At 38.9% G+C, this 14009-nt stretch overlaps 1 protein-coding gene across 1 annotated transcript in view; it reads left to right on the plus strand.

Annotated features, from left to right (window-relative positions):
- The window catches only part of NT5DC1 (5'-nucleotidase domain containing 1), a 138485-nt gene that overhangs the window by 117063 nt on the left and 7413 nt on the right, over positions 1-14009 (plus strand). Inside the window, exons 7-8 of the mRNA XM_056125196.1 lie at positions 6-180; positions 3646-3743. Of these exons, the coding sequence (XP_055981171.1) occupies positions 6-180; positions 3646-3743 (273 nt within the window). The remainder of the gene's footprint in view (positions 1-5; positions 181-3645; positions 3744-14009) is intronic.

Raw genomic sequence — 14009 nt, forward strand, 5'->3', positions numbered from 1 at the left:
TTCAGAGAACTTTGGAATATATTTTCCAGAAATAAAAAGAGATCCAGGCAAGTATATACACAAATGTCCTGAATCTGTCAAGAAATGGCTCCGAAAACTAAAGAGTGCTGGGAAATTTCTCTTGCTGATCACCAGTTCTCACAGTGACTACTGTCGACTTCTCTGTGAATATATCCTTGGGTATGTGAAGTATCATTCCCTCTTCATAGTCTTTTAAAATACTGATAAGTGATGGCCAGATCGTTGTTTTAAGCAATCATGAGTACAGGTGGTTGTGTCTTATAACAGCAGCATCTATCCCACTGCATGTGCGTTTTAGTGAAGTGGTGTTCCTGGAGTATTCCTCAGGGTATACTGATCCTCTGAGCTTCAGATTTTCAGAAAGGTGGAGGATCATGTTTCCCTCAGGCATCTTCCTTGGATTTGGTTTCTTAGCTTTGATGATTACTGAGGAACACAAACTATAGATTATGCTCCCTAACATGCCCTGAGTACGACCTATCAATAACCATCTTAGTGTGGAGTCGCGTATTTCACCACTTAGCACAGGGATGAGACTGGACACTCTTGAAAATCAAGATAGTATAAACATGCAGACTTCAAATTAAGAAGGATATAAGTTCAAGCGCCCTGCAAGGAACTGCTATTTTCTGTTGGGTAGATTTATATATAAGCTTTAAGCCTGAATTATTTTAAAAGTTAGATTGATGGGTTCCAGAGTCAAAACACTGAGAGTCCAGCTGCCAGGCTTCTCTTTATGTGAGTACCAGACTTCAGGATAAAGGAGGATGAAGAGCCTGTCTCGGTGCACACACCTGCATTTAAGATGTTAGATCCAAAACCCAATCATGAAAGCTTTGTTAACTGTATCTCATGGTGATTTGATTTGAAAAAAGAGAAAGAAAGAAAAACACAGGAAACAACCAGTTCTGGAAGTGATGCAGAAAAAGAGGGACTTTTATGCACTGTGGTGTGAATGTTGTCTGGTTATGGAAAACAGAGTGGAGATTTCTCTAAAAAACGGCACTTGATCATTGTATAACTGAAACCCAAGCACAAAATTTGTAAGCCTATAACTGTACCTCATGGTTTTTCACTAATAAAAAAAGAAAAAAAAAACTAAGAATCATGCTTCCATAAGACTCAGGCACTGTACTTGAAATCTGTCCTTCAAATACAAAAACATTTATTTGAAATGATAAATGCTCCTATATGTTCATTGTTGTGCTTAATACAGTAGCCAGGATATAGTAACAATCCAAAGAAAGACAAATGGATAAAGGAGTTGTGGTATATGTACATAATGGAATATTATGTAGCCCTGTATATGCCCTTATTTTAGAAAACTCTGTGGTCATTAAAAAGAGTAAAGTGGAATAGGATAAAGGAAAGGAAAGGAAGAGGTGGACTAGATGTGATATAGGGTGAATGGACACTTGAAGGTGTAGTAACTATATGCATCTATCTCATAAAAGTTAACATTATTGTAGCCATCTTAAAATAAAGTAATTTTTTAAATTGAAACAGTAAGGTTCAAGAGATAGTATAGAGGAAAAAGCACAGCCAACCTGGGTTTGATCTCTGACACCGCATATCTTCCTTCACGTGCTATCAGGAGGGACCCTAAACAGTGAGTCCCTTAGCACCTTACTGGGTATGTTCAAAGCAAAACAAAAAGTGAGACAGCAATACCTCAAATATGGACCATCATCAGAGTAAAACTCTCTAAAGTGAACTGTTACAGCTGGAGATGTAGCACAGGGCTTATGGCACTTGCCTTGCACGTGGCCAGCTCTCACTCAACCCCTAGCACCACAGGGACCTTTTAGTACTGCTGGGATTCTCCCCCAAGCACACCAAGTATGTCTCTCAAAATCCCTTTCAAAAATAAAAAATAGTTTTTATATAAATAAAATTAAATGAGCTACTAGATCTCTGCTAAAGTTTCCTCATATTTCAGCTAAGCTTCTATGGAATAAATTTTAACCTCATAAATGACCTCTGGCTAACATTTTAGCCTCCTGATTTTTTTCTTTTTTTCTTTTTTTTAAAATTTTTATTAGACACCATGAGGTACAGTTGTAGACTTACAAATTTGGTGCTTGGGTTTCAATTATACAATGATCAAGTACCCATCCCTCCATCAATGCCCATTTCCCTTAACCACGGATCCCAGTATCCCTCCCACCCCCCATCCCTCCCAATCCTACCCTACCTCTGTGGCAGGGCATTCTCATTTGTTCTCTATCTCCTTTTGGGTGTTGTGGTTTGCTAAAGAGTCTTGGGAACATAAAGTAACAAAATAGGAGACTAACACCCAAGAATGGCCAAGATTAGTACCAGGAATTTTGCTCCATGACTTGGAGGCCAGCCACACATGCTAGGGGAAAAGGCAGCTCAGATAGAGAAGGGAGCACATGATTGCCACTCAAAGCCTCCTAATTTCTATGTTTGATTGTTCTTTAGGATTCCTAAAGGCTGTGCATAGTTTTTCTGGTTTCTGGAGCTATGTATATTTGGGATTCTTAAAATAAGGTTGAGTTCTCAAGAGTTTAGAAGGTACCTTATTTGCCTTGCTAACAGTGACCTTGCTTCAAAATAAACATTCAGGTTCTTAACTTCTTTTTCTTTAGTATAGATAACCAACCATTTCTTCCTCTTTTCTCCTTACTGTAATTTTAATTCATAAAATATGTTTGTGATAAATTGATGTATAAAAATAATATTGGGGAAATATTCTTTCCACAGTACATTAGTGAGTCCACAACAATGACTGTGTTGTTTTAATTATGGAGATGATTTTCGGCCACATCTGGTTGTGCTCTGGGGCTACTCCTGGTTGTGGGCTAAGTCTTCTCTCCTGCAAGTGCCCAAGGGACCATAGTCAGTGCCAGGAACTGAATCTCAGTCTCCATGCTATCTCTCTGGCTTCCAGAACCACAAGTTTTCCTTTGCCATCCCAAGTAATCCTTAATTTCCTGACTTAAATCCATTATTGTTATCTAAAAATTGCCGAGTTATATGCCCATACCAATTTTCTAAACAAACTATCTTCTTCCTTTTTGGAACACTCTTTGAAAGATATGACCTGACTTGATACAATGCTAGGTTTCTGTCAGACACATACAATACAAAAATGACTAATACTCTACAAGCTCATATATCCAAACAATTGTGAAAGCAAGAGCTCATAAATATTTCTGATTGCTAGAAAGTATTGATTTGGGGCTGGAGGGATAGCTCAGTGGACTACAGAGTGCATGTTTTGCATTGAGGAGACCTGAATTTTATCCCTGTCACCAAGGTGGGAGTGGCCCCTAACCACCCCAGCTGTGGCCCATAAACCAAAGGGAAAAGAAAGAAAATTCAGCTACTCTACCTACTACAAAAAAGGGAACTCCAGCTTTGCAGTATGAGTTAATGTGCTGTTTTTGCTTAGGTTTATATTTCAAGGATTGTCAGGAAGACTGGTGCTCTGACACCTTCTGTTTCCAGTATAAGACTCATGCTGAAATTTAGAGAAAGCATGTAAAATTAATTACGGGATAAGAAATGATACTGAGTCAATCAGGTAAAGGTGAAATTTTGTAAAAATCGTTTTTAATGCCTTAACATAAATTTCTGAAAAATTTTGTTGCTCTATAGGAATGATTTTCCAGATCTTTTTGACGTTGTGATTACAAATGCATTGAAACCTGGTTTCTTCTCCCATTCACCAAGTCAGAGACCTTTCAAGACACTTGGTAAGCTATATTTTACTTCTTTTATCTCCCATTTAAGAAAGCAATTCACTTAATTGCTCAATAAACACCTATTAACTAGCAATCACGTGCTAAGTACAATGTTAGATGCAATATCTTCTTTTCCCTCGTGGGGGAGTAAGAAGAGTACTTATATTTCTATTAAATTTTGCTTTGCTGCAGTGTATCATAGTTACTTGTTTGTCAGTCTCTCCTTAGCTTAAAAAATAAAGGACATGGACTTTACTTTCACTTAGGGGGCCTAAATAAGTGCCTCAGCAGGTATTTGAGGGATGAAATGACTGTATTGAGGGTGGATTTTTATGGAGAACAAAAAAAGTACCTGTAGAATACATGATTGTTGTTTTTTTTTAAGTCAGTCCTCAGAATAGGAAAGCCCTTTGAGAAAGGTGATTAGAATGACTGCCCATGTAGAAGAAGCTAATGCTGAGGTGAAAAGAGTGAATTAATTATTCAAATGAAAAAGAATGGGAATAGCGGAGTGAAGCATTCATAATAAGTGGTCAGCTCAAGTTTGTTGACTAAATGTTAAATTAGTAAGAGCAGTGCCTTATCAGACATAAGAGAGTTAATAAATTTGGGAGTGAAAGCAGTGAGTTTAGTTGTTGATTCTGTTTTATATTATTTCTAAAGGAGATGCCAAATAGCTTCAATGACAGATATTTAACAGTCATTTAGAAATTTGCTGAGATTATATAATTTGATGATTATATAAAATAAGCACAGGAAAGCCTGAAACTTGAAGCACTCTGAATGCTTGTAAATGTATATATGTGTGTTTAAGGATATTAACAACTAAAATTTATAGCCCTGGGTTAAAAAGAAAATAGTATGGGGTTGTGACAGTAGCCACATACTGGGACTGAGAGGTACATATGGTGCATGTGTGGGAATCTGAGTTCAATCCCCAAAATTGCAGCAGTGACCCTTCCACAACCACCCCACCTCCACCCTGCCCCCACCTCATCATCTCTGGGCACTGGTTAGCCCCAAGGAGTGCTTAGGTGTGATCCTTGTGGCTCCTGGCACCTCTGGGCCTGAGCACTAACAGTCTCTGGCCTAGAAGGCTGAGCATTTTTTGGAGTAGTCCTGGGACCCTTGTAGACACTGCTTGGAATGTCTCCAAAAAGAGAATGATGCTAAGTGAAATGAGTCAGAATGAGAGGGACAGACATAGAAGGACTGCACTTATTTGTGGAATATAAAATAACAAAATGGGAGACTAACACCCAAGGATATTAGAGATAAGGACCGGGAGGATCGCTCCATGGCCTGGAAACTGGCCTCACATGCTGGGGGAAAAGGCAGCTCAGATAGAGAAGGGGCCACCAAGTAAAGGTTGCTTGGAGGGCCCGCTCGGGATGGGAGATGTGTGTTGAAAGTAGACTATAGACCAAACATGATGGCCAATTAATACCTGCATTGCAAACCACAACACCCTAAAGGAGAGAGAGAGTAAAAGGGAAATTCCGTCTGCCACAGAGGCTCATGGGAGGGGAAATGGCGGAGGGATACTGGGAACATTGGTGGTGGAAAATGGGCACTGGTGGAGGGATGGGTACTCGATCATTGTATAACTGAAACATAAGCACAAAATTTTGTAAGTAACTGTACCTCACGGCGATTCATTTTAAAAAAAGAGAGTGATATGAAAAATGAGCAGACAGATTATGTAGAAAATACATGTAAATGTCCACTATAATAAATGCTTATAAATGCTTTTTAATATACCTTTGATTCGGGTGCTGGACAGTTTTTATAAATAACCTGAACCAATATGGACATGATATTTAACATGTATATGGGTCTTCTCACTTTCTCATAGCCATACCGGACCTCATTTGAAAATTTAATTAAAAATTCTGCAAACATAAATCACAATGCCCAAAAGAGAGAGGGAGGGAGGGGGGAGGGAGCACCTGTCATAGAGGCAGACTGTGTGGTCGCCGGGGGTTGGGGGGGGCGCTGATGAGAGGGAAACTGGGGACACTGGTGCTGGAAAAATACACTGTTGAAAGGATGGATTTTGGAACACTGACTAAAACATATGGACAGCTTTGTAAGGGTCTATCTCACAATGATTCAGTTTTAAAAAATAATAAAATTTGGCAAACACATTTGTTGCAGCAATTAATACAGTATGAAAACAACCCAAAAATGTTCAATGACATAAATGTAATCACAATGTATATATACAATGGATACAGTTACATATATACAGTGAAATCCTATGCAAGCCATAAGAAAAGATGAAATCTTTCCATTTGCTGTAATACAGATACAACTGAAAGGTACCATGTTAAGGGAAATTAAGTCAGAGAGAGGGCTACAGATCCCTGGTGAGCTCACTGTTTTATGGTTCATAGAGAAACAAAAAGGGGCAAGGGAATAGGCATTATTGAATGATGACAAGACCTTGATTTTGGATTACAAAAACTCAGATTACAAAGCAGTAGGGAGAGAAGAAGGGGGAGGCAGGGAATGAAGAGTTGGGCTGTAGGTGGCACAAGGACACAGGTGGAGAATCATGGGCACTTTGGTGGCAGTGAGGTGCAGTAACTTTCTACATCCATCCCATAGATGCAAATACTATTATAACCATATTACCTAAACTAATAAGTCCTCAGGTAAATCGCACATCCTAATTCTATTTATATTGAAGATTGCAGAATTCATTGCATATGAGAATTATCTAGAACAATGATTTTTCCCTGTGGAAATTTTTCTGTCAAGTAGGTGGAGGCCAAGGATGTACTGAAGAGCCTACAACACAGACAGCACTCCAACAACCATCAACGAAGACTAATTTGATACCCAATTCTCAGTAGTGCCCAGAGAAATCCTCGCCCGGCAGAATGGGAGAATTTGACAATGATTTTTACAGTGGCTTAATGCTATATAAATCATTGATATAAAGAAATTAAAGAGTCTGTTGTCGGGTATTTAAATAATTCTCTGTAATTACCACCAAAAATTTGCTGTTTCCCCTCTTTACAAAGTTATATTTAAGTACTAAAAAAAGTACTCAACAAAGGTTTGTTTTTATTTTTACCTGAAGAATTTTTATATTTTGTACCCAGAAAATTTATACTTTTTTAAAATATAACTGAAATAGTGCCAATTTATTCACAGTTCTATAATTCAGATTTCTGACCTTTATTCGGGGTATCTTAAGGCAGAAATGAAGATGTCAGTTGAGCTGAGCTTTCTTAGACAGTCCTGACAAAAACATTCACTTCCAGATTTATTGTCATTGTTCCCAGAGGTGTTTTTTTGGGGGGTGGCGTGGAGGGGGGAGTCCCTGTTTCCTTTTTTTCCTTTTTTAAATTTTAATGTAGGAGTACTGCTATTTATTCAGCCATTGATTAAGCTGATTGAATTGGGCATGAGCTCCACATTACTTTTTTTTTTTATCTTTTTAATTGAATATCCGTGAGATAGACCTTTACAAAGCTGTTCATAGCTGGGGTCCCTGTTTTCTTGATGGCCACAAGCAAAGTCATGCTCAACTCCTAGTGGCCTCTCACAGTTCTGCCAAGGTGACCTCCTTTCACATAGCAGCTGCCTCTTTCAGACTTCGGGAGATGTTACTGCAACTTTGAAACTCTGACTTCCACCAATCTGAGAAAAATGTCAGCTCTCCAAGAGCTTACCTGATCAGTTCAGGGCCATCCAAAAATACTTAACATAATTGGAGTATAATGTCTCATAATCACGGGTTTCACCCATACCCTAGAAGAGAGGAGAGGATTGTGTAAGGATGGAGGTCATTAGGAATTATGTTAGGATTCTGACTGCCGGTTTTATTCTATTTTTTTTTAATTTCATATGGTTAATAACGATGCCACGATACCTGTTTTATACTTGATCTTACTTAGACCTTCTCACAGATTTACAGAGGGGATAGAGTGGTTTCCAGTTGGCGCTCAAGGGGTTAGAGGCCAGTGCCAGTGCTTCTCAGCCAACCTAGCCTTGGTTCAGTCGAGGACTTGAGATGCGGGCTGCTTGACCCTGCAGTGCGGGGTCTTACTATGATGGTGCTTTGGTGTCTCCAGGGTAACACTCAACATTGCTCAGGAGCCTCAGTTTCACACAGTGATGCTTAGTGGGCCATGTGGTGCCAAGGATCAAACCAGGGTCCAGTGCCTACAAGGCATGCATCTTAATTCCTTTTCTCTCCCTTTAGCCTCCCTCACAAAGATTTTTATTGAAATTTAGTGCGGACATACTAGTAATATAAAACAAAAGCACACTAAATATATACCAAACATTTGACATAGTTGAGATCATAAATGCATTATGTCATATTAACAAGCTACCACATTTTTATGCAATGTTTATTTAATAGAATATTATCCAGAAGTACAGCATAAACGGTTTAAAAATTACAGTCATTTGGAAATACTTACTCTGAAGCATTGGGATCCTTATGGGAGGGAGGGAGGTACACTGCTGTTGGAATTATGTACATTGGAAGACACAATTAACAATATTGTAAATTATAGTACCCCAGTAAAACAGATGAAAGAAGTACTTATCCTACAATTACTTATCCTATGATTTCTTTGTAATATCAGATTGTACTTGAGGCTTGATATAAAGATGGTTATCAAAGTGGTTTTCGGATATATTCACCTAAAGCTTTGATGAAGTGTATTAATTGGATTTATAGTACAAATGTTAAAAATCTTAACTTTAAAAAATGCTTGTGTTAAATACTCCTTTTTAAAAAAATGTTTGTATTCTACAGAAAAATGAGTTCTCAAAAATCAGTTCTCAAAAAGCAAAGCAGTATACTACTTTCATTTCCTTTTGTTTCAGGGATGAAATTGGAACTTTCAAAACTGGAACTCAGAAATTGAATTCAAAAAATTGAATTCAAAAAATTGGAATTTAAAATTGAGTTCTCAAAAGCAGTTTACTGCTTTTCATTTCCTTTTGTAGTTTCAGAGATGAAATTGGAACTCAATTTCTGGTTGATGAAATTGGAACTCAGTCTACCACCTTTGTCAGTACTGGTTAGAATTTAGTGGCTCACAACTTCAGGATATATGGAATTGCATGCATCTCATATAAATACATAGAAAAATTGCCTCTTTTCACATGCAGAAGATTTCACTAAACCATCTCCAAATTTTTCCCATCTTTAATTTTCTGGGCCTTTGATTGAAAATATTTTTAGTGAACGATATAATGAAAGATATAACGAATTCTTCCCATTTTGTTTTAAGTTAACAGAAAATCGATTATGCCCATTTTAAGTGTAAAGATTGCCACTACAGTTATTGGTAAAGAGGATGAATTCTGTATAGGCTAAAGCTCAAATTAATTTTGATCTGGTACAGTGTTAATTTTGCTGCTGGTTCTGATTCCTCACCTACTCTCTCCCAATTTCCACTGCTAGTTTCCCCCCACCTTTCTCTTTAAATGTTGATGTTCTCCATCCTATTTTGAACTTCTTTTCTTCAGCTGTGTCCATTTAGTTCATTCCACTCTGATGGTCTTAACTATCACCCCAATGACCTTCAGTCCTATCTTAGTTAACTTGATTGTCTGAGGCCTGCTTGTGATTCGAAACTTTCTGAGAACCCCTTGAAATTTGAGGTGACTATAACAACTCATTAATGCTCCCCCTTCCCATCTTAGCTTGCCTCTCCTTCCCCTATTCCAGTGTTGCGTTCAAACATGGATCTGCCAAAGCTAAGGAAATCGGTCATCCCGCTTCTTTTTCTCAGCTTTCCAGCCATCTTCTCAGTTTCGTAGCCTAGCATATTCCTGCACCGAATTATCATCCTTTGTATCAAAACTGCATTGCTTCTGGGTAATTGCTTTACATAGCAATGATCTCCCAGCAATGATTGCTTTACATGAGTAATGCACATGCCATCAACATGTCAGCTAATGACTGTGCACCGTCTGCCAGTATAATCGCGTTTCACGTAAATCCCATCCCTGCCCCAAATGGTTAAAGTCTAAGGTGAGATAAAGGCCCAGCCGCGTGAGATGGGGAGCTGCGTGCTGCAGCGCTGGCGGACGTTGGCCCTTCCTCGTTGTCATGGAGACAAGAAAAACCGGGGGGCTGGGGAGAGGGGGGGTGGACGTAGGCGGCCGATCGGCTTGAGCCAGCCTGATCCCTAGCAACGCTCAAGGACTGCTGGGGCCCAGAGCTTGCTGTTGTCTGGGCATTTAATCTGTTGTCTGGCCGCCCCTCATCCCTTGCCCCCCAAAGCCCCGCCTCCCGCCAGAGCTGAGGCCTCAGGAGGGAAGAAACATTGGGGGAAGGGTTGTCTGCACCTAGCAGTGATTAGTGGAGGGAGGGATCGGTCTCTTGTTCACTGCCCTGTCCCCAGGGCGCCCATCCACCCACTCCCTCCCCCAATTTGGCAGTCATGACTCAACTGGCTGCCTTTGTTCTCTGCCTCTCAGCCACGACCAAGCACTGTATATCCTCCTCATCAACTGATAACTTCTTTTTCAGAACCTTTTTTCTGTATTTTCTTCTGTATACCAAGCAGCCCCACTCGGTATTCTGATTTGTTTTTCTCATTTCAGCCTATAAAAGGGACGGGGCCAAACATGTTAATTGCCTTTCATTCCTTCTTTGCCTTCCTTACTTCACCACGCACTGAGCTGCGCAGTTTAAAAAAAAAAAGTTTATTATCTTCCCCCTTTCATTCCCAGAACGCTGTATGTGGGGACCTGTTACACCTACCTCTGAAAAACCTCTTCGCCGTCCTCTCCCTTTAGCACTCTTCTGAAGCTACTCTTAACGCCTCTCTGTCCTCACTTCATACCTCTCCTTCCCTCCATCTTTCCTCCACAGCCCTCAAACTCCTTTCTTTGGCACATAGTCACATGTCACTTTTTTTTTTTTGGTACTTATTACTGTGTTTTAGTAGGGCATTTAATTAAAGGTTGTTATTCTGAAAAATGTACTCTTCCCTTCTCATCATTTAGGTGTGGAAATGAGGTAGTTGATAATATTTAAGCCAAAAGGGAAAACTGGGGGGGGGGGGGGGCAGCAGAATTCCCTTTTATATCTCCCAACACAGGAATAGTGTAGCAGATGTTTTACTTAAGCATGCTTTTCAAAATGGAGAAAATGTATGAAAAAGCAGAATGGGGTGGGGAGGGGTTATTTAGAATTCAAATTCAAAGGTGCATAAAAATAACAACTTTTCAGTCGAGTTTATGTAATAGGCATCTTAAAATTCAAGAGAATTGTACATATAAGATTGAAAATAGTTGTCTAGTGGATCTTTAACAAATCAAATTGCTATTAGAATGTAGGTTTCTAGAGGAGGAGAGTTGAGGCCATGGCAGGAGTTTAAGACATACCTAGACTGTCTATGAAATAGAAATAGTAAAATCTAGCTCGTATTGTTTGATTCCAGTATATGTGGATTTTCTCATGTTAGTAATTTACAACAACATATTGGCCCAGTAACGTCTCCATCGTGAGACTTGTTATTACTGTGTTTGGCATATTGAATACGTCACGGGAGCTTGCCAGGCTCTGCCGTGCGGGTGAGATACTCTCCATAGCTTGCCGGGCTCTCCGAGAGTGAAATACTCATGTATTTAAAATGAGACCAAGCACAACAGTCTGCCAGTAAAATTAAACTTTTTTTTTTATGTAGGAATACTGCTATTTATTCGGTCGCTGATTAGGCTGATTGAATTGTGCATGAACTCCGCAACATTAAACTTTTTAAATGCAAGTTGTTGTTTGGGGCTCGGTAGAGAGTACAGCAGGTAGGGCACTTGCTTTGCACACTGCCAATCCACTGGTCCCTCCCAAGCATTGCAAGAGTAATCCTTGACTCAGAACCAGGAGTAAGTCCAGAGCACAGACAGGTGTAGTGCCAAAACCACACACACACAAACAAAATGCAAGCTGTGAAACTGCAGAATATGCTAACATTTACCTAAGGGATTGAACCATGCATATTAGTTTGCTAGGATTGATGTAACCAAAATACCACAGATTGGTTAATCTTGGGCTTCTTAAACTTTTTCCACTTATGATCCCTTTTCACTCAAGGAATTTTTACACACTCCTTGGCATATAAAATTGGATATTAATCAAACTTTTACTGATTATAAATAATAAATTGTTTTAAAACTAATTTTTTATGACCTCCACATTCAGTTATATTCATCCCATATGGGACTGTGACCTCTTTCTTTCATAGATCTTCACATGATCTTTCTTCTGTGTCCCAGTCTCCTGATTTTGTGTCTTAAGGTCTTCTATGGACACTAGTTATATTGATTTGAGGCCTACATTCCTGGGTTCATTTTGCCTTAACCTCCTGTTAGCCACATTATGATGTACTTACTAAGGCTTCATATAAGAGTTTGAGAGAAATACTGTTGTTGCTGTACGAAGTATATTCATGTGTCAAAATTTACCAAATTGTATGCTGTAAGTATATGCAGCTCATTGCATATCAGTTATACCGCAGTACTTGTTTATCTTTTACATGCAAGGAAAGTATATCATTTATTTTGCTTTTATGTACATAAAAGACTGGTTACCTTTTGCAGAAGTGATGAACACAAAGCAGATGGATTTCAAAAATGAGTTTTTAAATATGTAAATTTATTACAAATTCAGAAAAACAAATACACATTAAAAACTGATAAGGTAGTCAAGCACTTTGATTATTGGAGCTATAGCTGTGGAGTGAATCAAATAGTCAGGCACACTCAAAACTCTCCTCACAAAACCTTCTGTTCTCTATGGCAAGATAAGAGTTGCAGAACTTTGTTCAAGGCTGTCAACCATAACCTTGGTTATCATTCCTGATTCTAAATTTTTAACTCCATTACTAACATTTTATCAGTTTATTTTCATGTCCAAATGCTCTTAAAATAAGAAAATGATGCACTTATAACTGTTAAACAGCTATATCCAGAAGCATATTTTATAAAGTTCAAAACTGTGCTCTCAAAAAAAAAAGACATTTTGTTGGTAAATTTTACATTTACCATTGCCAGATGGGAGGTATTTTTTGTTACAGACTAAGCAGATATTCACTGTAGGTACCTAACATTTACATATACTTTCTTTAAGAGAGTTTAGTAGGATTTAGCTTAGAGCAGTCCACGTCTAAGTTGGACAAACATAGACACACATGTTCCCTCTCCCCATCCCAGAGCAGGTAGTGGAGAAGAGCTATTATGGGAGCAAAAATGATGGCGTGTATACTCTCTTAGCTCCTGCAGATGCCCTTTGAGTCAGTGAACTCAAGCGAGCTCTATAAACGTAAGCTTGTTTCCGCATTAGTTAAAAACTGAGCAGTGAGTTTGATAGTGAAATTAAAATAACAAAACTAAAAGTCGCTGATATCATAGTAGAATGAGTATGTTTTTAGAGTATATTAAACTTACACAGAGCCTGAATTTAATAGACTATTGACTCTTTTTTAAAAATCTATCCTCATCCCAAAAGTGATAGGGCCAAATAGCTTCTATTACATTGTTCATTGATCAGCTTTGACATAATGTCAAACAAAAATTTCTTTAATCATCTGATAAATCCTTCATCAGCTTTGAAGATTTCCTGAACCATACTGTCACCAGTTAATATGTTTTAAATATTGCCTTCCTGTTTCCCAAGGAGTCGATTGTTGGTATCGACCACCAGGGTAATAAACGTGTTGTCATTTAAGAACCTTCATGTCATAATCAGCTAAGCAGAGGAGACTACACCTTTATTGCTGCAGGGGTGAATGGGAAGTCTCCATAAAAATCTGTTTTTCTATAACTAAAACCACTTTTACAGATAGAGAAGGGAGCACCAAATAAAGGATGTTTGGAGGATCCTCCCAGGAGGGGAGATGCATGTCGAAAGTAGTCTATGGACTGAACATGTTTGCCACTCAATGCATCTTTTGCAGACCACAACACCCAAATGGAGAGAGAGAACACGGGATTGCCCTGCCACAGAGGCAGGGGGGGATGGGGGGATGGGGGTGGGAGGGATATTATCCATGGTGGTGAAAAACGGGCACTGGTGGAGGGATGGGTATCTGATCATTGTATAATTGAAACCCAAGCACAAAAAAAATTGTAAATCTACAACTGTAAAAAAATAAATTAAAAAAAAAAGAAAAGAAAAAAAAACCACTTTTAAAAATTATTTAGGGCTATTTATGTGGCCCAAGTAACAGAGCATGTGCCTTGTATGCGAGGCCCTGGGTTTAATCCCTGGCACTGCATGTCCCTTCTGCTACCAGCATC

The sequence above is a fragment of the Sorex fumeus genome, unplaced genomic scaffold (genome assembly GCF_029834395.1).
Source record: "Sorex fumeus unplaced genomic scaffold, SorFum_2.1 ptg000054l, whole genome shotgun sequence".
In the NCBI taxonomy this organism is placed as follows: domain Eukaryota; kingdom Metazoa; phylum Chordata; class Mammalia; order Eulipotyphla; family Soricidae; genus Sorex; species Sorex fumeus.